Here is a 26070-nt window from a genome sequence, read left to right as displayed (position 1 = left end):
AGAGCTAAGAGAGAGCACATAGGTTCTGAATTCAAGTTCCAGTACACACACACACACACACACACACACACACACACTCACACACACACTCCTTTTTCTGGGGACACCAGAAAAATATTCGATGTAGTTAAGAAGTCTATCCTATGAAAAACAAAATAGACAAGAAGTTGCAAAAATGAGGACATTGAAGAAAAGGTAGGTAACAGTTACCATCCTCTGTAACCCAAGACTCACAATTTAAAGACTTGTAGGAATGTAAAATCCTATGAAAGTCTAGCTCCCCTTACTGCCAAGGAGAGGGAATTGCATGATTCCAACCAACCTCGACTTTCTCTAAAGCCCAAGAGCTCTTGGCACTTTCTCACCTAGGAATTCCAGTTCCCTAAGTGGCAGCCCAAGCGCAGGACCCATCTTGTAGATAGACGGGTCATTGAGGTGTGATTATAATTGGCCAGCTGCCCCGCCTGCCACAAACACCTCTGTGACATCACAGAAAATGAATACAGCTGACAGCAAAGCAGGACTCATTTTCACCCAGCGTTAATAAGGGCCCATCCAGAACGCTGGACAGCTCCCCATGCACAAGTGGGAGAGGCCCACCGGGAGCTCTGCCCTGTCCAGCAACAGCTTCCACGTGAGAGCCTCAGAAGGTCACTTTGACATCCTGTGCTTGTTAGAAATGCACATTATGAGCCTTTCACAACGCACAGAATCAGAATCTGGAGAAAGAGCCTATGAAATTTGTGCTTCCACAAGCTCTCAGGGGGGTTCTTACTCATCTTCATGTCTGCAAGCCAATTATGGAGTTTACACAATTTGTTTCCTAACAAAAGAGTGACGACAAAACCTCCAATTTGTAGTCTCAGCGACTGAGAGCTAAGGTAGGAGGATTGCTTAAGCTCAAGAGTTGGGGTGGTCTGTCAGCCTAGACAACAAAAAATGACCCCACTTCAAACAATAACCACAAAAAAACATCAATCACTTGCATGCCTCTGTATTTGAGGACTTGCCTCTGACCACAAAAATGGGAGGAACTCAAGATGTACTGTAGCCATGCACTCATCTGTTGAATTGAAACCTCTTTGTAAACCTACTCATACTTTTTAATATGTAAAGGGGAGAAAATATCACTATCAGGCTTCTACTCACTCCTCACCTCACGATATGGTTTATGTATTTATTTTATGTGCTCAAAAAAAGTCTTTGTATACCAGCTGCCCCAAAATTTATTTATTCAAATTGTTTTCATATCCCTGAAGTTACACACACACACACACACACACACACACACACACCAAATGCAGCAACTTCAGAATACTTGTTTGTCTCCAACTTCAATAGCAGGAGCAAGGCTGTGCACAGAACACGCCTGACAATTAGACGGTCTCAGCAGGATGCTGGGGAGTGTCTGCGCCTGACTTAGGGCTCTTCAAGAACTCTTCAGGTTGAGGCATCTTCTCAGCTGGAAGAGAAGCAATGGATACCAATCATCCACAAGGAGAAAACGTTCTGGGGTTGGAGAAAGGAATGGATATCTGCAACATAGCTTTAAAGATTGGGCCTATGCCAGGCCCTGGTGGCTCACACTTGTAACCCTTAGCTGCTCAGGCGGCTGAGAGCTGAGGACCGAGGTTCAAAGCCAGCCTGGGCAGGAAAGTCTGAGAGACTCTCAGCTGAATTAACCACCAATAAGCCACAAGTGGAGCTGTTGCTTAAGTGGTAGAATGCTAGCCGTGAGGGGAAAAATAAAAGGAAGGGAAGCCACGGGCCCTGGTTCAAGTCCAATTACGGGGTGCTCACACCTCCACCACGGCCTGGCCCTGGGAATCACCCCGTGGCCCAGCTCAGGCTGAGTGGGCCCAGCTGCGCCCAGAGTGTCCAACCTCCCCTCCTTCCCCACCCTGCTGACGGCCCCAGAGGCGCTGCAGCTTCCTAGTGCTTAGGAAGTGCAAACCGCTGTGCGCAGGCGAAGGGGCGGCCGGAGGGGGTGAGCAGACCCCAGGGCCCCGGGGGCCTCTCCAAGCCCCTCACCTGGCCGGTCCTGGAGCTCTGCGCCCCGGGCTGCGAGGCTCAGGAGAAAGCTCTTCACGCGATTCTGCCCCGCAGGCCGTCCCAAGATGGAGACCTCAGCCACGGTGCCGCGGGCCACCTTGCTCACGTGCACCAAGGCCCGACTCCGCCATGCCAGCTGGGAGACCACGGCTTGGTGGGGACCTGGACGAGTCGGGCCAGGGGTCAGGGGGAAGGGCTGGCCAGGGCCGGGCCGCCCTGGGGGCTGGGGGGGCGGTGGGGGGTGGGGGGCCTGACCCAGCGGCCTCGCCCGCCCTGGCCGCTCCCCGAAGATCTGATCTGCCAGCCAGGCCTCCAGGTAGAACCCCAGAGGGCGGCTCATGTCCTCCACCGGAAACCACCACGGCCGGACGCGAACCTGGGGGCGCAGACGCGGGGCCCCACGCGGCCTCTCCTGGGGGGAGGACGGCTGCTGCCCGCCCTGTCCGGCCGCACCCGGCCCCATGGGTTCGGCCCTAGCGGACCCAAGGCCTAGAGGATCCATGGCCCGGAGGCCCGGCTGCCAAGGCTGGGGCGGCTTCCGCCAGGCCCGGCTCTTGAGGAGGCCCCGGCCCCGCCCCGTGGGCGGCGCCCCTAGGAGCCCCCAGGGCCATGGTCACTTCCGGCGCCCCGTCACTTCCGCTCCTCCCCTGAACTGGATGTGGGCTCTGGGGGGAGGAGGTTGGGGTTCCCGGGGGCCCAGAGCCTCAGAGGCGTCATCCCAGCCCCAGAATTCCAGCCTCAGGGCCTCTGCCCCTGCACAGCGTCCACGCGGAAAAGCTGATTCTACTTCAGCCTGTGGGGAAATTATTATTATTATTGTTGTTGTTATTATTTTGAATCCTCTTCAGTGCCTAGGATAAGGGTTTCCAGTCACCTTCCAAGCACAGGTAGGTAGATGAGGCCCAGAGCAGGCCCCAGGAGCCTCCAAATTTCCTCCCCTCTCCTCTCCTGGTTCTGCCTCTCCGGATGGTTACCATTTTGAAATGTCAAGTTTTTCTCATCAGGGCTGGGAATATGGCCTAGTGGCAAGAGTCTTTGCCTCTTATACATGAAGCCCTCGGTTCGACTCCCCAGCACCACATATATAGCAAACCTTCAGAAGTGGCGCTGTGGCTCAAGTGGCAGAGTGCTAGCCTTGAGCAAAATGAAGCCAGGGACAGTGCTCAGGCCCTGAGTCCAAGGCCCAGGACTGGCAAAAAACAAAACATAGAGTCAAGTTTTTAATCAAGTTTTTTTGTCCAACGAGATGTCACAAGTGGCCATCGACCATATAAAAAGTTAGACCCATGTTGTTTCCACCATCCTAAGACATTTAACATCAGTATATGTTGCTCCCTGATATTCTTAATTTCACGTCTAGATTTTCAAAGTTGGGTGCTGGTGGCTCACGCACCTGTCATGTTCGCTGCTCAGGAGGCTGAGGTCTGAAGATCAAGGGTCAATGCCAGCCCAAGCAGGAAAGTCCCTGTGATGCCGGGAGCCAAATGGCTGTCATATTGTAACATGAAACATCGATAGGGCTTAATTGAACAGAATGACTGGTGCCTGTGCTACCTCATCCGTGCAGGTTGGTCAGTGCTGATATCCTGTTTGGCGGTACATCCTACCCTTCATTGAAAATCACACACCAGGGCTGGGGATATAGCCTAGTGGCAAGAGTGCCTGCCTCGGATACACGAGGCCCTAGGTTCGATTCCCCAGCACCACATATACAGAAAACGGCCAGAAGCGGCGCTGTGGCTCAAGTGGCAGAGTGCTAGCCTTGAGCGGGAAGAAGCCAGGGACAGTGCTCAGGCCCTGAGTCCAAGGCCCAGGACTGGCCAAAAAAAAAAAAAAAAAGAAAGAAAATCACACACCAATAACCTTCTTGTAATGTACATTTTGTGGTTTAGGAACCTAGCACCCCCAACAGCCCTGCTCACGTCAGTTACCTCCATGCTAATCACTACATAAGCTGCTGTGTAAAAATAAAATTTGAGACCTTGATCAGAATCCTGTCTTGGTCTCCTTCCTTGTGTCTGGTTTGTCTCTCATTCAGGTCAATTCCCCCTCTGGTTCCTGTTGACAAAACCCCTCTGGCCAGAGCACTTTGAGATTCCTATCTCCAATTAGCCACCAAAAAGCCTGAAGTGGAGCTATGGTAGAGCACTAGCCTTGAGCCCGAGAGCTTACAGACAACACTCAGCTCCAGAAACAAACCAAAACAGTTTTTTTTTCTCAACTCAATAAAGATGTCACACATTTGAAAAAATCATGAAACAGTTTCAGATGTGGACATCGCCTCCCCCCTTTGCCTCAATTCCCTCTTCTTTAAATAGCTGGGTGATGGATGCAAGCTTACCATCCCAGCATTGACGCTTCAGGGGAGAATTGTATGTGAAGCCAGCCTGGGTTACATGCCAAGAACCAGTCTCCAAAAACAAAACAATAAAAATAAAAATAAAAAGTAGATATCACTAAAGCATTTTCCTCTTGCTTTCCCCACAGGGAATCTTTATCCTGAGGCTAGTGTGTCACCTTATGCTTATTCTTACACATTTTCTTCTGTATTTCTAGAAATATTGTTTGGTATTTCTTCTGTAACAAATGGCATTGCGCTGTACAAACCATTTTGAATTTAGAATTGAATATAATGTGTGTGTGTTCCCAGAATTGTTTTAATAAAAAAAGTGTCATTTAACATATTAATACACTGAATTCCTCACCCAATTTAGACATCAAGTTTTCAAAAAATCGTGTCTACAAGAGGCAGATTGACATGTAGCTCAGTGATATAGTGCTATGTTTAGCATATGTAAGGCCTTGGATTTAATATCACTAACCCCCAAAAAAACCTGTAACAAAATATCTTGAATCTTAATTTTAGTGGCTATTCCTTTGTAAAATTAACATAATACTTGTACACTGAAAAGAATTTTTGAAAATATAAAATATATCTTAAAATCAATATATGGTAAACACCCATATATCATCTATAGTATATGCCTTGTTATATTGCCTAGGCTGGTCCGGAACTTGAAATTCTCCTGCTCCAACCCCTAACTGCTGGAAGACAAGCATGTACCATTATATTTCACTTCCCTTATATATTCTGCTTCAATTACAAATTCTTTTTTCAATTGTATAGACATTATAAATTTCTTCTCTCAGACCTAATTGCCTTTTCAACTTCTTTCTGGTGTCTTTTGATGAGCACCATTCTCAATGAACACATTTAGTCAATATAGATTGCAATATTAAATATCTTCTGTCTTGTTTAAGAAACTTTTCTGCTGGCTACCAGTGGTACCACACCTGTGATCCTCACTACTCAGGGAGGCAGGGATCTGAAGATCATGGTTCGAAGCCAGCCCAGGCAGGAAAGTCCATGAGACAATTATCTCCAATTAACCACCAGAAAACCAGAAATGGCGCCATGACTCAAAGGGGCACTAGCCTTGAAACAGCTCAGAGATAGCACCTAGGCCCTTAGTTCAAGCCTCACAATGGCAAGAATGGTACCATGATACAAACCTTGAGGACAATCAAAGTCATTAAGGTCCTTGAGAATGGCTACAAAAAATTTTTATGTCGGGAAGCATATTTGTAGGACCTCACTACAATAAATAATGCTAAGAAGATATAAATGCTAAGAAGATTAAATGAAACTTCCAAATGTTAATGAATTGCATATCATCTTTTTAAAAGACAAACACATCTTCCCTGCCCTGAGCTCTGAAGAAGTTCATACTACTTGCTAGGATTGCTGCAGTTTCTACATTCGCATTGAAATCCTTAAGCCATCTGAGGTTAATTCTTTTGACTTGGGAAGGAGGCAGAGGTAGAGCTTCATCTTTCCATTACTGATCCTTTTTTATTTGAGCCATTCTCTGAGTACATGTCCTGAGACCCCTTCCCATTGTCATGCTGTGACTTTCAAACCTCCATAGGGAGTTAAATCAGCCACAGGCTGCTTTGAAGGCATCAGTTAGTCCAGACACAAGATTCTCTATGGTTCTCATCTAGGGGACAGTTTCTTTCCATTTTAGTTTTACTTAGTGTATTGCTTTGCGGTACACAGCTTGATGGTGTTTCCTACACTTTGGAAGCCCGAGTCCCACTTGCTGACATTATTCCAGTTTTCAAATTAATGACAATATTCTTAGCATTTAACAGACTGTACCAATTTAAACCAATTGTTGAACCACTCTACTGCCTCCAAGTGCCTTTGATTTATCCTCAAGAAGATGGTGAAGGTGACTTGAATATTGGCTCCACCATTTTCTTTTTCTTTTTTTTTTTTTTTTTTTTTTTGCCAGTCCTGGGCCTTGGACTCAGGGCCTGAGCACTGTCCCTGGCTTCTTCCCGCTCAAGGCTAGCACTCTGCCACTTGAGCCACAGCGCCACTTCTGGCCGTTATCTGTATATGTGGTGCTGGGGAATCGAACCCAGGGCCTCATGTATACGAGGCAAGCTCTCTCGCCACTAGGCCATATCCCCAGCCAGCTCCACCATTTTCTAGCTATGTGATGGATGTTAATTTCTGTTCTGCAGCAAACCCTGAACAAAACACTACCCAAATTTCCAATAGATCACATGCTTTCATTTTATCTCCTTCCATAGAGGAACCAGTCTCATGGTCTTTGAGTTCTGTCAGTAGAGTGCATGAATGAAATGAATGAATTGCTCTGTGTGTGTGTGTGTGTGTGTGTGTGTGTGTGTGTGTGTGTGTTGGTAATAGGACTCAAGGCTGGTGCTCTACCACTTGAAACACACCTTCATTTCTGGATTTCTGCTGATTAATTGGAGATGAGATTCTCATGGACTTTTCTGCCTGGGCTGGCGTCAAACCATGAACTTCCGATCTCAGTAGCTAGGAAAACAGGTGTGAACTACCAACACCGGTAAGTGAATGCTTTTGTGGTTTCTCATTTAGAAACCTAATCCTTCATTACTGCACTTCTTGGTTTAGGTTGTATGCCTTAAAATTGAGTCTCTGTAGTGTGAAAAATAGTACAGTGCATAGTAAAGACACAAATCATTTCTGTATTGTGAAACATAATAATATAGTAATTTTATATATTTTAGATTATTAAGAAGAAAAGGAAACAAGTAATAAGATATTTACCAATAAGATATTTACTGCCAGTTGAGGAGCAATCCTACAAAAATACATTAAAAGCCTAGTAGTTCTGTATAATAGGGCACACGCATCTAAGCAATTACAGAAACTTTATAATAATTCAGTGAATAAATGGGTAGATGGATGAATGGGTACACAGATATTCCACTCTTCTAACTAATATTCATGTAAATCCAAATCATCACTGACAGTCAATTTAGAAAAATAACTCATTTACCAGTTATATTTTGCCTTGTTTTATAGAATACTGGGTTTGAACTCTACCACTTTTATGAAGTTTGTACATTTCTGATGCTGGTCTGATTTCTGATGGTGGGACCCCAGTGCAGAAGGGTCCTGGTGAGGGTCAACCCACCCTCACTGGAGTAAAGACAGACTACCAAGCAGAACAAGGTCACCCAGGGACACAAACCTGTACACAAGAGGAAAAGAGTTTGTACAAGGAAGCACCCCTGGAAGTAGTTTGCTGACTCTACAATGAGTTTGCAAAAGATTCAAGAACTTGTGGGCTTCCAGGCACTAAGGAAAGATAAACTACATACTGACTGATTACCCAGAATGTTACATTAATATCTCTAAGAATCCAATAAAATGCATTTAGTACTAATGAACCCAACAAAATTACAAGCAAAAATACTTATCTATGGTCATACACTAGCAAGGGACTATCTCCCAATGAAATTTAGAATACTCTACTTGAATGGCAACAATAACAATATTCTGCAGAATCCATTTAAACAATAGGGAAAACATAAAATAAATATTACCAAGCATTTCTGAATGAAATTAAGGAAAATGCAAAGAAATGTGAATTTATACTATGTCCATGGATCAAGAGATTTACTATTTCTAAACTGGCACTCATACATAAGTGGATGTGAAGAGCAGGTGTTGAAACTGAGATTCAGTATCTACCTCACCTCTGCAGAAGTGCAACGCATCAGCACTCAGCTACTAACCATGGAGCCAGGGGCAAACAGACAATGGCCATGCATCTCATGTTTGAACCTGATCCAAACCAGAGTGTTGCTGTAGCATTCAAGCAATGCCTGTGTATGTGGTAGTTTTAATCTTCCAATCTCCTACAGAGTCATCCCTCTTAGATCTCCTAAGGAGGAAAGCCAGTTTTCTGGCTTTGACCCCTTTGCCTTCCTCTACCCTGAGCTTCACCTCCCAGACTGTGACAACCAGGACAGAATCTGTAGAAGATGCACCAGTCCTGCTCTTCCTTTCTGCTCCCTGAGAGCAGGACATTTTCCTCAGCACAGCACCCAGCCTGATCCTGGTGCCGGCTTCGGCTCTTCCTGTATAAAATGCCATAGATACAGAGTAGGAAATACTCCTAGAACCATGGTCAGAAGAATGGTGGGATCACAGCAATGTAATGTGTAGGTGTGTCTGCCTGTGATTGGGTTATTACACTATGTGACTTAACATGACTAACACCTCTGAAAACCACCCCCACTGGACACTACTAATATTCAATATAAAACAATTCCACTAAAATTAGGGAGGTGCATGATACTTTCCCCAAACAGACATTATCTACACACTGGAAGGAATAGGCACACGTGGAGGCAAATGAGAAACCTGGATGAAATGGCACAAAACCGTAGACAGTAGGGATCAGCTTGGAGAATTGTGAGGATCAAAATATTATCGTCTCTTGCTATATCGCAGTTCACTTCTTATGGCTTCCCTGTATCACAGGTTTTATATATATACATATATATGTATATATATATACATATATTTATCTTTATTGCAAAATTTTTGCAAGAAGTATATTGTGGGATTTCCAGTATATAGGCATTTATATATTTATGACTTAAATTATTTTTCCTAAAATTTGGAAATTATATAAAATATTAAAGTGTTAATTTAAACATATTAAATTGAAATACAATACTGTATGTTTTTCATTACCATATGAATACTGTACTGTACACACTCGAAATGCAATATGCCACTACCACTTGTCCACGTTTGCCAACCTGAGATTGTACTCGGCACACCATTGACTGATGGGATGGAAGACAACCAACCATAGCATTGTACATTTTAATCAAGGGTGCTGATTGGCTCAGTGACTGTAGCATGGGCACTGTCCCTGAGCTCCCTTTGCTCAAGGCTAGTCTTCCACCATTTGAGCCCCAGCTCCACTTCGGGTTTTCTGGTTGTTAATTGGATACAATCTTCTCAAGGATTCCCCAGACTCCTCCACTCTGCCAGGCTGTCTTTGAATTTCAATTCTCACATCGTAGACTCCTGAGTGTGTAGGGTTATATGCATGAGCCACAATTGCCTGGCCACCTAAGGGGTTCGTATCTAGTGAACCACCTAAAGGATCAAAGTTGAGTTATGATGCAAGGGGTCAAGTGCCAGTTTTGTGAAAAACAACAACAACAACAACAAGACAATACTGCCCGGGTTCTGAATTCAAGCCACAGGACAAACACATGGCTACATGGATGGATGGATGGGTGGATGGATGGATGGATGTTCAGGAGGTGACCATTGAGGATGAGAGGGAAGAAAGCAGTGGTTGGAGCTCATAGGAAGAATCTTACCCTGGTTGATGCTAAGTCTCCAGAAATTATGGACACATTCCTGAGTGTGCCATCCCTTGCTACTTCCACATCCTTGTCACAAATCATGTATTTTTATATATTTCTAAAGTCCACCGTTGGCTTTGAACTTAGGGCCTTGCACTCTCACTTGGCTTTCTCCACTTGTGGTATTTGGTAGAGAACATGGAAGTAAGAGTCTCTTGGATTTGCTGACCCAGATGGGATTTGAACCATGATCCTCAGCTCTCAGCCATCTCAGGAGCTAGAATGACAGGCATGAGCCAGCAGAGCTTGGCTGCAGTCCCCATCCATTTTAACGAACTTGGATGGCCAAGACTGGGGATTACTGAATGGCTAGAGGAAAATAATCTACAAGATAACAAGATTAGAAGAACCTCACAGCTGAATACAAAATTATGGGGGAGGGGCGCGAGAGAGCTGATACTGAAGACTGAACACTGGGGCTTGAACTCGGGGCCTTGTGCTTTCAATTGGCTTTTTCTCTCAATCCTGGTGTTGTACATCTTGAGCCATAACTTCACTTCCAGATTTCCTGTCTCTCTTGGGATTACACAAATACAGATTTTAATGTTTAGGATACTACTCTATTTATGATGGGACACCTCAATTCAGAGTGGCTTCATATTCCATCTCCATAGCTTAATAGATACATGTGGATTCTGGACTACCTTTGTGTTCAGGATAGATCTTCATCAGCAAACTTGGGAGGGACGAATAAATGCCCCACCTAATTTGACGTTAAGTGTATTCCAGAAGCCAACTCTCGAGACTGACAATCTTTAACATGAAAAGTTGCGGGATGACTGCTGGTAGAGCTCAAGTGGTATAGCACCCACCTAGGACGCATACAACCTTCAGACTAGGGAGAAATACAAGTCGCCTGTGAATCCTAGAAAGCCAAAGCCAGGAACCTGTTAGCAGAATAGTTTCTTCCAAGCTGTTTAATCTCTAGTGTTCATGGTCTCTCAGGCATAAAGCAACACTGAAACAAGTATGGGTAGGATACATAGTGCACTTAGGTAAAATCCAAGTACCTTCTGAGCACCTCTTCTTCACTGTCCAACCGTTCCGTAACCACCTGATGGGCCTCACCTTGCTCAGTTTGCAGGAACTCTCTGAAGGTGGCAGATACAGCGTTGGGAACTAGGCTTGGCTGGGCATCAGTAATTCAAGCCTTAATCTGAGCTGTGCAGAGGCTGAAACATGGAGGATTATAGTTCAAAAATAGCCCAGGCAGCAAAGTGTGTGAAACCCCAGCTCACGTAACCAGCAAAAGAAGCAGACTGGAGTAATGGCTCATGCAGTACAGCATCAGAGAGAAAGCAAGCTCAGGGAATGCACGGACCCAAGGATTTTTGTTTTTCTTTAACCAGGAAACAATGGAGCTTGGCTGGACCTAGTCCATGCTGTGAGCACATCGACATAATTCTCACCACTGGAGATCAGAAATTTGCTCCCTATCCATTTTCTACAGAGATCATCTCATTCAAGACCTCAGGAAGGAGAGACGGAGACCCGAGGGCATCCTTCCCCAGCCCTCCTGGAACTCGGATTCCACTTAGAGCTGGTCCATGCAGGACAGGCTGTTCCGCAGGACCGGCTTCAGTGCTGTCCAAATGTGGGCCGGTGCTACACTTGGGTGGGTCGGGCAGTCCTGGGCCATGTCTGGGGGGCACATACACCGCTGGCAGCGGCCGATTACATCCCTAGGGTAATTATACACCATCTTAGGCTGGACACAGGGCCGGGGCAGTCTGGTTGGGTGAGTTCTCAGGATCCGGCCTGGAGGAAAATAATCTACAAGCTAATAAGATTAGCAGAACTTCACAGTGAAAAACAAAATGAGAGAGAGAGAGAGAGAGAGAGAGAGAGGGTACTGATACTAGGTACCCCATATACATGGAGGCAGTTGCCTCCCTCTTCCCTGAGGTCCCTTCCTGGCCACAGCTCCATCCCTGCCCTACATAGCTTCCCCCTTGGGGGCCTCACTCTCTTGCCGGCCTCTTGCACCTTGACCTTGGGAGAGGGTCAGCAGAATAAAGTTTTCTATCCTACCCGAATACCGCATGGCATTCTTCTTTACTGGCTACCTACTTTAAAAACCTAACAGAAATCTCAAGGCAGGGAAACCCAAAATTGGGAACCGGCCCCTCACCCCCATTCCTGGAACTCCACTTTGGAGCTCAGGTCCATCTTCCTCCTCCCCGATGCCTAGGAATGCAGGCCGTCAACACGCTGAGGACACTCCAGACCCACACCAGACACTCCAGCCCTGCCCCACAGGTTCCTGTCCACCTCCCCAGGCAAAAGAGATTCCCTCCATCTCCCAACTCCCCACACGGTAAACTGTGACAGGACTGCTGGGAAGTCCAAGCCCATTGTCTCCTCTGATACTCGAGGCCTAGGTGTGAGGTCCTGGGAAATGAAGAAAAAAGTGACCCACGCCCAAGGCACGGAGGCATAGGGCAAGAATTCCCATTCCACAAAAGCAAAAGAGTGGAGGGATTTACCAAAGCAACCCAATCCCCCTCACCACACAGTCATTCCTGGAGCACCAAGGCCAGCACCCAGCAACCCCGAGTATTGTTGGGAACTCCAAAGGCTTTCACCACCTCATCCCTATGCCCTGCACAGCTGGACTCCCATGGACTCTCTGCAGCTGGCTGTGCTCAGCGTGTGTCCCTGTCCTGTGCGCAGCCCACAGTCCTGGCGTCTGCACCTTCCTGGGGGTCTGGGGTGTCGACTGCAGCCTTGGCCTCTCTCCCCAGTTCACACAGATGGCCCAGGGGCTGCCTGCCGGAACTGCACCCCTGTCACACTCTGCCGGCCTCTCAGGCCTTCTCCGAAATCCTTGTTCCAGCCGCCAGTGCGGTTTACTCTAGCATTCTGCAGGACCACACAGCACTGCTGTCAGCAGCCTGCGATGTCACAGTGTGCCACTCCCATGCCCTGCGCCACCGGCCATCACTGCACCTGGCCTTTGGCCGCCTGTGAGAGCCTCGAGGTCCCAAGATGGGCGGTGAAGCCTGGAGCTCAATCCCCAGATGCCCCAGCAACACTCACCTTCACGCACCCACCCTCTCATGCCAGACAACGCGTCCACCGGGCTTTACTCATACTCACACCAACACACAGGTAAGTGAGCAAGGGCCCAACTGATGCTTTTGGTAGGAACCCCTTGCCAAGGGAAAGGGGGCGACACACTCCTGCCATTTGACAGGAACCCATTCCTGTAGACAGAGCCTCTGGGACCCCCCACCTCTCCCCGCACCCCTGCTCTGCGGCAGCACATCTGTGTCAGACCCATGGAGGACCGCGCCAGCCCTGGCCTCCTCCATCCACATCTGCCACAGCTGCTCCCTGAGGGGAAGAGCAAATGCTAGGAGTGTTCCTGTACTGCCTGGCTGTGCGGACAGACACGCCCAGCCACTGTGCAGACTCCCACAGATACCATTCCCCCTTCCCAAGCTAGACCAAGCCTCGGAGCCAGGGGGACCTGGCCGCAGCACAGCTTAGGAAGCCCCAACTCCTGCAGAAGCATGTGTCTGCCCAAAGCAGGGATAGGGCCCCCTCCATGAAAGGCTGAGTGGTGAACTGTCAGCTCCAACAAGTTTGAGGGCTGAGACAAGGCAGCCACAGGACAGAGGATCATTTGGCCATGGAGCACCCGTGCCCGGTCTCTGTGCACAGGGATCCCGTGGGAGATTGCAGGGCGCTCGGCAGAGGACAGGTGTGCTTGATGGTGGAGATGGGGACCGGTGGGTTTGTGTCCCCAAAGCTTTTGTAAGCTCCAATGCCTGTGCACCAGGTGGCCTTGCTGACAGACCCAGAGAAATCAAAAAGCAAAGAACTGGTGGTTCATGTCTACCATGTGAGCTTCTCAGGAGCCTGAGATTTGAAAAGTAAGCATGGATAAACAAACCTGTGAGAAACTTATCTCTGATTTATGTGTACCAAATGAACCTACAAACCAAAAACTGCTAATGAAGCTGTGCTTCAATATTCAATTATTAGACTTAGCAAACCAGCCGAGCAACCTGAATACCAGTACAAGAAAAAATAAATAAATACAAAACAATAGACAAAGAAATAACAAAGACTGCATGGAGGAGACCCTGATTCTTCTGAGACAACAAAAGGGGAACGATTCTGCCCTACGCACCACTGCCCCAACATTGAGCTTTGTCACTGCTTGAGCTAGCCTGGGATTTTGGACGCACTAGGCCAGAGCTACAAGCTGGAGGCCTCAGACATGGGCAGAATCCAGAGATCCTTCCATTGCTGTCTGAGGTTGCTGGAGGGTCTGCGTTCTGGAGGAAACCCTCCCATTAGATAAAGGTTGTCACCATTGTGGGCCCTTCTTCCTATTCTCTACATTCACACATGCTTTCAGTCAGTTTTCCAGTACTGCAAAAAATACATGAGATGATAAGTTACAAAATGGAAATGTTTATTCTGGCTCACAGCTGCTGTAGTGCTTGTTCAAGAACCACTGAGAATTAGGATCCAATCTTCCATTTGGGCTTTGAATTATCATTCTTCCCTAATTCCCAAGTCCAAGTCAGGTTTTCATGTTCAATTAGTGTTTTCTATCTACTGGGGGTTTGTATTTTGTTTCTTCTGTGTATGAGAAGAGATGGTTGTTCTGTTGTCACTAGAGGTATGGACAAACGTGTGAGGGTTTGCACCCTGTGCTTTCCAGCACATTAATTCAATGGCGCTGAAGTCTCCCATGTACTGTGTTTTCCTCCCTATTTTTAAATCCCTCTTCAAATGTAAAGGCAAAAACGGGACATGGCTCAAGTTAGTGTTGGTGGCACAGACCTGGTGTCCCAGCTACTTAGAAGGCAGAGACAGGAGAATGCCAGGCTCTGAAGTTCCTGACAAGCCTGGACAACACCGTAGACACCACCTGAAAGGGAAACTATAAACCCCCGGCAGCTATCCATGGCTGTCCATGCTGTGTGAGGTTTAACAGCCGGCTAGTTCAGGGGGCAGTTGATAAAAATCATAACGGGGGATATTTTGTGCCAAATATTGTTTCATCTGAACCTTCTCAAACATCGTGACTGTGGCTTACACTCCCCACAATTCCATTGGCCTCTGCCTGCTCTAACTACATGCCACAAAGGAGCAGCTTGTAAACAGCAGACATTTCTTCTCACAGATACAGAGGCTGGAAGTTCACCATCAAGGCACCTCAGATGTAGGGTCTGGGAGGCCCTGCTCTCTGGATGGCAGGCAACTCCATCAACAATGGCTAGAGAGCTCTCTGGGGAGGGGGAGGAGAGCCCCCACTCCAATGTGAATGCTTCCACCCTCATGACCTGCCGCCCTCACAATGCCCATGCGCCAATGCATTCCTGTAAAAGATGAGCGCCCCCAAAGCAATTTTGGATAAGGCACAAACTAAAGATGAGCGAGTCAGGTGTGGCTCCTGTGCATTTGTAAACGTTTGAGTGTGCATGAGTGTGCTCACAGGTGTGTGCCCACATAAGTGTCTGTATGCGTGTGCAACTGCCATGATTCTTAGTGGAATGAAGTTGCTCCTCAGCTCCTCTGATTGTCTCAGCCCCATTTTCTGGGTGTTATAAACCAGCAACACCAATTCTTAAGGAAAACAGGCAATGGGGGTGCTTGTGGGTGTGCACTTCTGACAACACGCAAGGATACAGTACTAGAAAGAACCCAGAGACTACCTGAGGACACCGAGGAATATCAAGATGCAGAAAGGACTGATCCAGGGCCTCGCCTGGTAATTACTAGCGGTGCTACTGAATTCACACGCGACTCCCGGAAGCCGAGTGCCCAGGGAAGGTGGGGTGAAGGATAGAGTGTAAATCTGCAAACCCCCTTTGTGAGACCCAGAAACACATGGCTCACTGGGGAGGTCTACTCGGGAGTAGGATGAGAAAGAGGAGCCCACGAGTCCTTCCCCGTGGGGACCGCTGACATCATGGAGGCTGGGAGCCGCTTTCCTGGGATGTCCTCAGCCACCTCGAGTGTCCAGAGACAGTGAAGGCACCATGTTCTCATGTTGCTGCCCAAATTCAGCCGACTCAGGCCTCAGTGGATCCTGGAGGCAGTACCTGTGTGTGTGGAGACACCAGAGAAGGCCTTGATCCTGCTCTCAACTAGACACCGTGGCCACTCTCCATAGAGGACCACCAGCGGTACCCACACACCCAGGCCAGACCAACACGGGCCAGGGAAGCAGCCTTCCACTACCGGAAGAACGCCGGCCCCCAATGCTACAGATCTGCAGCTCAGTGTGCACACATGAAATGAGAGAATCTGACCTCCACCTGTGGCACAGGAAGACCACCCACCAGTTTAGCTGCTGGGGCTGTGGAGCTGACTTTGGCTTTGACAGACCCATCCCATTCTGTGACGGTGCAAGATGAGCCACAAGGGGCACACCTGTAACTGTACCTGAGCAAGCCGTGCTCATCTCATGAAGCCAAACACCTTCTGTTTGTAGAGTATGAGCAGCAACACCATGGTGCAGCTGCTGAGGACCTCAAGCTGACAATGGACATTACAGAGCTGCCTCCAGCTGGGACAGCCCCTGAAGAGCCAAGAAATTATACCGATGTTAGCAATGTTGAGCTGAAAAGACCTGTGTCTCCCAACAGAAGCCATTCCATCTGTGGCATTTCAATCCAGAACATCCGGGGACTTGCTTCCTCAGACAATGTCCTGACACAACTGTAAGTGGATCAGAGAAGGTGCTGGGCATGGGCTCAGTGGGACATTACCCACTGGTTCCGAGGACTCTGCCTTTGCCTATCCCTGGGAGAACAGTGTCATGAGAAGGAGGACAGCACAGGCACCTGGAAGGCAAGGAGATGGGGCCTGAGGTGAGCTGCTGCACTGGAACTATACTCAACTTCCCGTCCTTCCCCATTCCTAATCAACTTGTCTTTGTTCCCAGGGGCTGGAGGAGCATGGACAGGGGAAAGGGCTGTTCCCAGGGACCCAATTCCAGAGAGAAGGAGTCAGCGTACCCCATGTTACAGGTCAGGTCCTGTGCAGATGCGCGGCTCACATTGCTTTTCCACTGTGTGGCTGCAGTTAAACTGGAGAGAGAGAGAATGCTGAGGTCAGGGAGTGGGGGATGGGCCAACTGTGGGCGCTCCTCACAGCAGAGCCACTCAGGAAGTTCATGGCTACATCCTGCCTATGGCTGACCCTGAGGCTCTGCTCATTCCATTGCAAGTTTGGGAACTGGCCCTAGGTGGAGGAAATCCAATACGGCCCAGGCCTCTCTAGCAGCCCTTCGGAAGGTTTCTGAGCTGCACAGGACGTGAGAAACTTCTCTCCTCCCACCTGGAAGACTTGCCACTGATTTCCTGACAGTGCAAATAGAGATGGTTTCCAATACAGTTCTGCTTCTTAAAAATACATTCCTCAGAAATGGTCACATGACTTTTGTCTTGTCTCTAACTTGTGCCAGGTATGTGGAGCTGCTGGCTACATGGCAAGAGTTGTCAGAGCTCTGTCTGTTGAGGAGCTATGATTATAGATGTAGACCACAGTTGCTGGATTACTTTTCTTAGTAGAGTAACCTCTCTTTGTGTAGCAAGGTGTGGCCTTAAAGTCTAGATCTCCTTTCCTCAGGCTCACTGTGGGCATGACAGCATGTGCCACCGTGTGTTGTTTAGTATTTCCCAAGTACTGAATACTCCTATTGCCCAGGGAGGATTCCCTCCGTAGTCTGAATCTTCTCTACACTAATTCCTCTCCTGGACAATCTTCTCTGTCATCCAGGACTTTTTCATAACACCTACTCAAGTTCATGGGGAAGAGGAAGCAATGAGTTTGGAAGAGCAATCATGAGGAAAATAGCCTAAGAAGTGCAGGGAAAGAATGTTGTGAACCATCGGCTCCCATGGCCCTCTATTTAATCCTAGCTACTCAGAAAGGGAGATGGAAGAATCTAGGTTAGAAGCCAACATGGGAAGAAGATGCTGTGAGACTCTTATCACCAATGAACCGGGGAAAAGCTGTTTCTGAGGTTGTGGCAGCAGTGAAATCTCAAAGCCAGGAGAGTGGCAATATGGGAACAATGAATGGCCTGGATATGGGTGCAAAGCAACAGAAGGCAACTTGCAGCATCTGGTAATACTGAGCTTGTTCTATTGGATATGATTTGCCTCCAGAAGATGTTCCTACAAACAACGGACATCCCTGGCACATATCCTCAGAAGGCCTGAGAGAGTTTCTATGGTCCTATATCACTATCTCCCAAGACTTGCCTCCCATCTCAGTGTCTCGGGTTCGGGGGGGGGGGGGTCAGCCATTACAACAGATGCAGTGAACAGCAGTAGAACCAAAGACCAGGAAGGAGTGGACCACGGGAAGCTAGAGAAGGTTGAGAGAAATGCCCACTTGTGGCATTGGCCAAACACAGTCAGCAGGCGTCCGAATGCATCCTGAATCAGTTGTCCAAGTCCTGTTTAGCCAGGGGAGAAGGCCAGATAGCCCACAGCATTTTCAGGCCTGTTCACACTCAAGGCATGGCCAGACAATCCTAGATGACTGTGCAGTCAATAGAGGTTAGAAAGACCTGTTAGTACATTCTTCCTCAGGACCCATAATGCCACTCCAGGACGTTCTCCTCCCTCACTTATATCATGCCACAAACCATTTGAATCTGGAGTTCTGACCTGTCAGCCTACATACATTCAGTCCACGTCAGTCTAGACACCTATATGGGTCTTGACGGTGTGTGTTAATTCTGGTGCCCCAAAAGCCAAATCACGGCAAGCCGCTTCCAGGCTTTTCTTTGGTTCACCACAGTAACTTCAATCTAGCCTGTGGCTGGGAAGCAAGCCTAGGCCTAGAGGAGGGTGTGGCTGTGCTCATCCATGCAGTGGAGTGAGATGTCACGGGGTTGTGATAGGCAAACCCAAGAGAGGGAGCACATCTCACCCTCCAGTACTGTCAGGGGAGAGGAGGTCCAGAGCATCAGGGCCTCAGACACACAGAGGACAAAGCACAAGGGATGCTGGGAAAGTGTACACCGGACAAGAGACTGGCCCAAGTGCCACTTCCACACTATGTATTCCCGATTGATCAAAGTTTACAGGCCAGATCAATCACTTTCCTGTACAGAGAGCTCAGGTCTCCACTGTCCTCTGCTTTCTCAGAACAGAGCAAGTCTAAGAAGCACCTTGCAAGGATGGAGTTCCAAGCTCTGTGTTCCTTATCCTCAGACAAGCTTCCCCTCCCCTCCACCTGTGCCTTTCCCTGAACATCCACAGTCAATGGAGGATTCCGGGGTAAAGCTGTGGCTCATAACTCGAGCACTTAGCTCTCAAACTTGAGGCTCTGGGTTTCACCTGAAGGATCACCAACGGGAAATCCAATCAGGTAAACCTGGACTTCCCAATGTAATCTTTTCATCCTGAAATAGAATACATAATCCTTTCTGTACGTGCAGGGACTCTCTACATTCAGACTTGTAGGTAGAATGAACTATGTTATCAAGAGCTGTTCTCATATCAAAAGCATCGTAGTATTTGTGTTATTTAGGCTTGGGCTAACTTTTCCAAACAGAAAGAGAAAGGAATGTCTGCCCGGGCTCAAGTGTGATAGTACCTTTCAAGCAAGTATGAGGCCTTCACTTTAAACTCCAGCTATCCCCACCCAATGAAAACAAAGCTTGATTTCCAAATTCATACGAATTGAAAAAGAAAAGCCTTAAATTCCCAGAGCGAGACAGAGAGAGAGAGAGAGAGAGAGAGAGAGAGAGAGAGAGAGAGAGAGAGAGACACACACACACACACAGAGACAGGCAGAGAGAAACAGAAAGAGACAGATAGAAGGCTTGAATTTGGGACCCTGAGTCTTGAGTCCAACATTTATGTTTGCAAGTTATTAGGGATTGAGTGGCAAGCATTTTTCTGTCATTCTCTCACTTCTGAGATCCTCAAATTACAGAAACTTGAGTAATAGGATCCTAGGAGCCTGCAAGGGTTGCGGCACCTCAGGTGTTTTGGGCGATAATCTTTGGGGGCATGAACTCAGGCTTGGGTGGTATTCCAGAGCTGGATTGGCTCATGGCTAGCACTCTACTACTTTGAGCCACAGGCTGATTTCCTATTTTCTAGTGATGAACTGGAGATGAAAATCTCAGAGACTTTCCTGCCATGACTGTCTTTGAATCCTGACCTCAGATCTCAGCCTCCCGAGCAGCTAGGATTGCAGGTGTGAGCTCCAGCACCCAGCATTTCTGTTTATTCAGAAGACAGAAGCAGGAGGATACAATATGTGGGATGGGTAGCTCCACAAAGAGAGAACTTTACTCAGGAGCTGTTGGGCTACATCTGTAATCTTAGTTACTCAAGAAGTAGAGATTTGATGACTGTGGTTCAAACCCAGTTCATATAGGAAAGTCCATGAGACACTTATGGTTGCATAACGACCAAGAAGCCAGAAAGTGGCAATGTAGCTTAGATAGTAGAGTCCCAGCCTTGAGGCAAACAGTATGGGGCAGCTCCGATTCCCTGATGTCAATCTCCAGTACTACCACAAGGATAAGCAAAGCGACACATTTATGAAAACATTACCACCACCACCACCACCACCAAATCAACCAATATTAACTTAGGAGTAGACCATACAGAAATCCAATGTCCTGTCCTGGGCTTTCTAGCACTCAGAGAGGAAGTATACTTTCTTCCTATCCTGAAGTTTGTGTTTGTTTTTTCTTTTCCTCCTGGTGGTGGTAGGGTAAGTGCTGGTTCTCAGATTTTGAGACTGTTTGGCTAGTGCTGATCACTTTTGTCCCATCTCTAGCCTTCCTATTCTTTTCATGCTAGAGATTGTAACTGTCCAGAAGTGCTTCTGGATCACACACACGTGGACATTTCTGGAGCATATCTCCCTCCCCTCCTTGTTTCCCCCTGAAGGTCATTCTAGAACCCAAAGGTAGTCAGTAATCCACATGTGTCTATTAGAGCAATTTCCATGTAATGTGGAAATTGAGATGTTCTGTCATAATTACAAGCTTGTTTTCCTTCAAATTTGAATCTTGTGATTCAGGCTCCTGATGCCAGCACTTGAGAAACAGAGACAGGAGGATAATGAGTTTATGGTCAGCCTGGACTGTACAAAAATTCCATCTGAGCAAAGAAAGCAAGGCAGGAGCTCAAGACTTGTGCCTGTAATCCTTCCTTCTCAGGTGACTGAGATCTGAGGTTTCTGATTTAAAGTCACTAGGGAAGACAAGTCTGAGAGACATGTATTCCAAACTAGTCAGTGAATGTGGAAGTGGAGCTCTTTCGGGAGTAGTAAAACTCTCGGCTGGAGCACAAAAGGCAAGTGACGGTGCAGACGCTATCTTCAACACCCTGTACCAGGACACGCAAGGACATTCACACATTCATATACACATGAGAGAGAGAGAGAGCGAGAGAGAGAGAGAGAGACAGAGGGAGAGACAGAGAGACAGAGATAGAAAGAGAGAGAAACAGAGAGACATAGACACAGAGACAGAGACAGAGAGACAGAAACGGAGAGAGAGCATCACAGAGACAGAGACACAGAGAGAGAGAGAGAAAAAGAAAAAAAGAGACAGAGACAGAGACACTCACAGAGTCACAGGCACAGAGACAGAGACCCAGACACAAGACACAGAGAGACAGACAGACAGAAGTCGCTGTTTTTGGCATCAGCTCTGGGAATGGAGTCCACTCTGAGCAGTCAGCATGTGGACATCTCTAGGAAGAGACACAGTTATCATGAAGGGCAGATTTCAGTGCTGCACTCATTCCTTGGAAGGAAACAAAGGAGGCTGCAAGTTGACATTAGGGGAAACTAAACCAAGCACTGTTGTCAGTGTGGCGTCAGGACAGAAAGTGCTCACAGTGATTCACCAGCTCCGCTTACAGGACGAGGTCTGTGGCAGCTCACTTCCCTCAAGATTCCTCTTTAGGAGCTGGGTCTCTTGTGGAAATGGGGCATTTCGTGGGTGAGAAATACAAGTGCAGTGTGGATGAGGATAGGTGCTGCTTGTTTAGTCTGAAGTACAGAGAGATGACCTTTCCTTAGGCAAGCAATTAAAAACAAGGAGAGCCCCAAATTTTGGATGTTGTTTATATTTCTAGAAGCAAAAGCAAAAAAGAGAAAAATCAATTTTACTGGTGAGTTGTTAGTGGAATGACGAAATTTGATCCAAGATTATAAGAATGACTTGTGATGGTGATTTTAGTGATACCAAAAATACTACTCTTAGGACAAAAGGAACCCGTTTCAGTAGCTTGTACTTGAAATCACAGCTCTTCTGAAGGTAGAGCAGGAAGTTCCCTGTGGGCCCAGCTGAGCAGAGTTCTGAGACCTCATCTCAACCACTGATGCTGACCTTGGTGGTTCATACCTGTCATCTGGTACTTGTCACACTGGTCCTGGCACAAACATAACACCATGTACCAAAAATGAGTAAAGCCAAAAGAGTGAGGCTCAAGGAAGGAGTGGCTAGCAAGTACAAGCCCCTGAGTTCAAGCTTTAGTATGGAAATTACCCCCCAAAGTAAAATGCCTCACCTGTTTGTTTTGGCATCAGGAGTCTTGCTGTATAGACAGCAGGAGTTTGTGTGCAAGGACTTTCTTCTTAGCCCCTCCTGCTGACATCACAGTTGTGCTCCACACCCCCAGTCTGGAGCCTGCCTCTTGCAGCCTTGCCTCACATGCTAGGGCGCTGGCCTCCAGTGTAAAGCTCTGAGGCAGTGCCTGAGCCCTGAGATCAATCAGATAATGCATTTGAAACACACATGTTCTAAAGTGAAGCCCTTCCTTCTTTTAGAAATGCTGAAATGACTCTAGGATTACAAAGATAAATATCAAAAAGAAATTGCACAGGTTTTCAAAATGGTGGGTGGATAGTAGTATGATTTTGATATTTTCCAAATATCCAGTATTGTTCCCCTTTACGCCCAAGGGCCAAAGCCACCTGTTCCAGCACCCGGTGTCAGCAGCACTTGGGGCCCTTCCTCTCTGAAAATGCCTCTTGTGGCTCCTTTAACGGGGTCATTCCGCACCTCTGCAGCCTGCACGGAGGGCTCCCTCCTTCTTTAGGACATGGCTCCATCACACGCATGGCATGGATACACTTGCTGTCATGACCTGGACCCAGGCTGTCCTGTGAACCATGGAGGTGCGTACTCATCCCTGATCCTCGGCAGGCCCTCACACCAGCCTGCATCCCTCAGCCTCATCCCAGTGGCGCCCAGCACTGTGCTCAGGGCTCAGGTCCAGCATGGAGGGAAGAGGTGCAGTCATGGCAACCTTGAGTCAGTGGAAAGATGGTGGGGACGGGGGTAGCAGGTCTGTTTAGGATCCTCACCAGGGAGGGAGAGCCAGGCCTCCAGAAGGACAACCCCAGGGCCAGCGGGGATTTCTATCTGCAGGCAAGGGGCAGCTGTGGGCAGCACACGCCAGACCTGCATTCCTGGGCACATCAGGAAATTGGTGAGAGCAAAGCTGGATTCCGTTGGGGCTCTGCCACTCACCAGCTGGACTACAATTTGAAGTCTTCAGTAGGAATATCCTAGTGCCATGCACCCCAAACATGTGTCAAATGCCCACAGAGAGGGAATACGGAGACTGCACGTAATCGTTCCACGTGTTCTAGCCGTAACTCAACATGGGAGCTCGAGCGTGCCCCGAAGGAGTTTTAGGAAAATCGAAGTGTGGCCCTCGGGTGGATGGTCTGGACTTCCCACAAGCTCCTTCTCCACACCACGCCAGTTCCCTCCGCCTTTCCTCTCTGGGCCACGTTCTCCTGAGGGCTCACTTCCTCCCACACCCCCAGGGCTGCCGCTGCCCACGGCACGGCTGCACTGTGCGCTGGGAGCTCTGCGTGCCTATGGCCGTGACTTGAACCAGCTTGGTCCCCAGCGCATGCTCCTGTGGGAGGATTCGGAGTCTGTCAGAGGGAAGTGCTAAGGAGGAGGGGTTTTGGGGTTTTGATTTTGTTTGTTTGGGGGTTTTTTGGCTTTAAACAAGAGAAATTTATTCTCACAGTTCTGGAGGCCCAGTGTTTGAAATCCAGGCAGGTATTTGACTCTTGGTAGAATCCTTTCCTTGCTTCCTTCTGGCTTCTGGTGGGGCCTTGCAGTCCTGATGTCCCTGGGCTTGTAGCTCTTCCTCATCTCGGCCCCTGCTGTCACAGTGTTCCTGCTGAGTCTATCTCCTGTCTTCTCATGACGCCTCTTCTTATGAACATACAAAGGACCAGGCCTACCCTAATGACCTCATGTTAACCATGCTAATAAAGATCCAAGGAGGTCACATTCACAGGTAAGTAGTTCACCCTTAACAGTGCTCATTCAAATGTTTAGGTGAATTTACATGTACTTTTTTTTTTTTTATTTTACTGTTTTATTCAGGGGCTCGAACTCAGGGTGTGTGGACACTATCTTTTTACCTTTTTTGCCCAAAGCTTATGTTCTACCACTTGAGCCACACCTCCATTTCCACCTTTTTGGTAGTTAATTGGAAGTAAGAGTTTCATGAACTTTCCTGCCTGCCTGGGCTGGCTTTGAACTGTGATCCTCAGATCTCAGTGTCCTAAGCCACCAGTGCCCTGACATGTGTGTGTGTGTGTGTGTGTGTGTGTGTGTGTGTGTGTATCATTTATTTAAAAAGTCAATACCAATTTGAACTTGGTTTCTCAAATCTACAGTTTCTCAAATTTTGTAGCATTTTTGGCAGATCACGTCACAGTGTTATGATATTCTAGACACATCTCCAAGAGAACATTTGACTTAATCAAGTTCAATACAAGTACTTCCAATATTTAGAGAAATATTAACTTAGGTCCCATACACTCTTTTTTTTTAAACTATGTTTAAGTTTGTAGTTCCCATCTGCCATTATACTCAAGCTAATTCAGAGAAATTCCAGAACTAAAATGGAAGGAAACATGGCAAATGCTCTCTCTTACATGATATACAAGACCAGCCATCTTCCAGTCCACATGCAAAAGGCTGAGCATAGGCAGTTTGGCGTTTTGGTCAAACCATAATGAAAAGTTCACCTAATCAGTGAATATAGACAAAGCACCAATTCACTATTAGCATAGCATTAGGTGCTTAGCCACAAGTAGTTTGACACAATAAGTCATGTTTAGTACATATTTAAGACTTCCATTCACAAAATTCTTGGCATCATTGAGTTCCACAGTTTTTATTGCTCTGCGACCTGAGGTTTGTGTTGTCTCTCTTTTAGTCCTAAGAGCTCTGTTTTGAGTTCTCCAGGCTTTGGTGGACTTTCAGGTCTTGTCAGGTCGGGCCGGTAGTAACTGTGCACCACTTGGGCACTGGCACACATGGCCAGGAGGCTGGCCGCTGCCATTTTCAGATAACTAGGCCAGGACATGCCCGCAGGCATGGTGGAAGGCTGGCAGGAGGGAAAAGGGGCAGTGTTAGAAGGTTCTGGGCCCACGATCCGCCCCACAGCTATAGGGGCTCGGGGTGCTCTCCTACCCCCACGCACGGAGGCCTGTCTTCTCAGCCATGACACGAGGTCACTGAGAGGACGGATAGTTGGCAGGGGACAAATGAAACCTTAGGGCCTTGATCGGTCAGGGAGGGCGCTCCGTGTACAGAACCGCAGCCCCCCTCCCCGCCACTCCGGCCCCCTTGTTTTTTGGGTTTTTTTGGACAGTCCTGGGGCTTGCTCTCAGGGCCTGAGCACTGGGGCTTCCTTTCCTCAAGGCTAGTACTCTACCACTTAGTAACAGTAACATCCCCCCCCCTATATTTCTGTGGTGCTGAGGAATTGAACCCAGGGCTTCATGCATGTTGGGCAAGCACTCTACCGCTAAGCCACATTCCCAGCCAGGGAGGAGGATTGTGTTGTTGTTTTGATGACCTACCTGCTCTTCATTATCCCAGCATGATGTTCTCCGTGGCTGTAAACCATAGAGCTATATGCACAGGAAAATCAGAGCTGAACTGAAACCTCCAGAGTTGTCAACCAAAACAAGTCTTTCTGATTTTCAAGTTGACCGTTTATATTGGTCGTGCGATTTACATGCTGAGGACACAGATTCCATCCTGAACCCTAAGAAGCAGCTCCTCACGCTGACAATAATGCTGATATCTAATGTGAGGTTGACTCCAGGACACTGAGCCTCCAACAACCAGTCTAAGGATGTCTGGACTTTGGCCGTGTCTGGGGCCTCCATCCTGTGGCTCTTGCCTCATGAGTCCAAGCATCCATGCATATGATAGGCATGGACAAAACTCACTATTACGCCAGTGGCTTGTAGGTCAGAAACATGGTTTTGTTCTAAGCA

At 47.7% G+C, this 26070-nt stretch overlaps 2 protein-coding genes across 2 annotated transcripts; both read right to left on the bottom strand.

The window, feature by feature from the left end:
* Positions 1–1376: 1376 nt before the first annotated feature.
* On the bottom strand, positions 1377–2515 carry LOC125357521 (oocyte-expressed protein homolog). The gene is made up of 3 exons (XM_048354499.1): positions 2308–2515; positions 2032–2214; positions 1377–1462 (listed from the first exon to the last, which is right to left on the bottom strand). Exons 1-3 carry the CDS (start codon positions 2513–2515, stop codon positions 1377–1379), a joined length of 477 nt encoding a protein of 158 aa, XP_048210456.1.
* Positions 2516–24692: 22177 nt separating this feature from the next.
* On the bottom strand, positions 24693–25160 carry LOC125357632 (protein BRAWNIN-like). The gene has a single exon (XM_048354582.1). The coding sequence runs from the start codon at positions 25158–25160 to the stop codon at positions 24957–24959; it is 204 nt and encodes a 67-aa protein (XP_048210539.1). The 3' UTR covers positions 24693–24956.
* Between the last annotated feature and the right edge of the window lie 910 nt (positions 25161–26070).

The sequence above is a fragment of the Perognathus longimembris genome, chromosome 9, assembly GCF_023159225.1.
Source record: "Perognathus longimembris pacificus isolate PPM17 chromosome 9, ASM2315922v1, whole genome shotgun sequence".
Classification (NCBI taxonomy): domain Eukaryota; kingdom Metazoa; phylum Chordata; class Mammalia; order Rodentia; family Heteromyidae; genus Perognathus; species Perognathus longimembris.
The sequence above is the reverse complement of the archived record's forward strand: the minus strand, read 5'-3'. Positions and strand labels throughout refer to the sequence as shown.

Excerpts from the sequence above, each read along its gene's own strand:
- LOC125357632 (XM_048354582.1), bottom strand. The coding sequence starts at position 25,160 with ATGCCTGCGGGCATGTCCTGGCCTAGTTATCTGAAAATGGCAGCGGCC.
- LOC125357521 (XM_048354499.1), bottom strand. The coding sequence starts at position 2,515 with ATGGGGCCGGGTGCGGCCGGACAGGGCGGGCAGCAGCCGTCCTCCCCC. Across the intron at positions 2,215-2,307 it reads AGGGCGGGCGAGGCCGCTGG|GTCCCCACCAAGCCGTGGTC; the intron begins GTCAGGCCCCCC and ends CGACTCGTCCAG. Across the intron at positions 1,463-2,031 it reads AGAGCTCCAGGACCGGCCAG|CTGAGAAGATGCCTCAACCT; the intron begins GTGAGGGGCTTG and ends CTTCTCTTCCAG.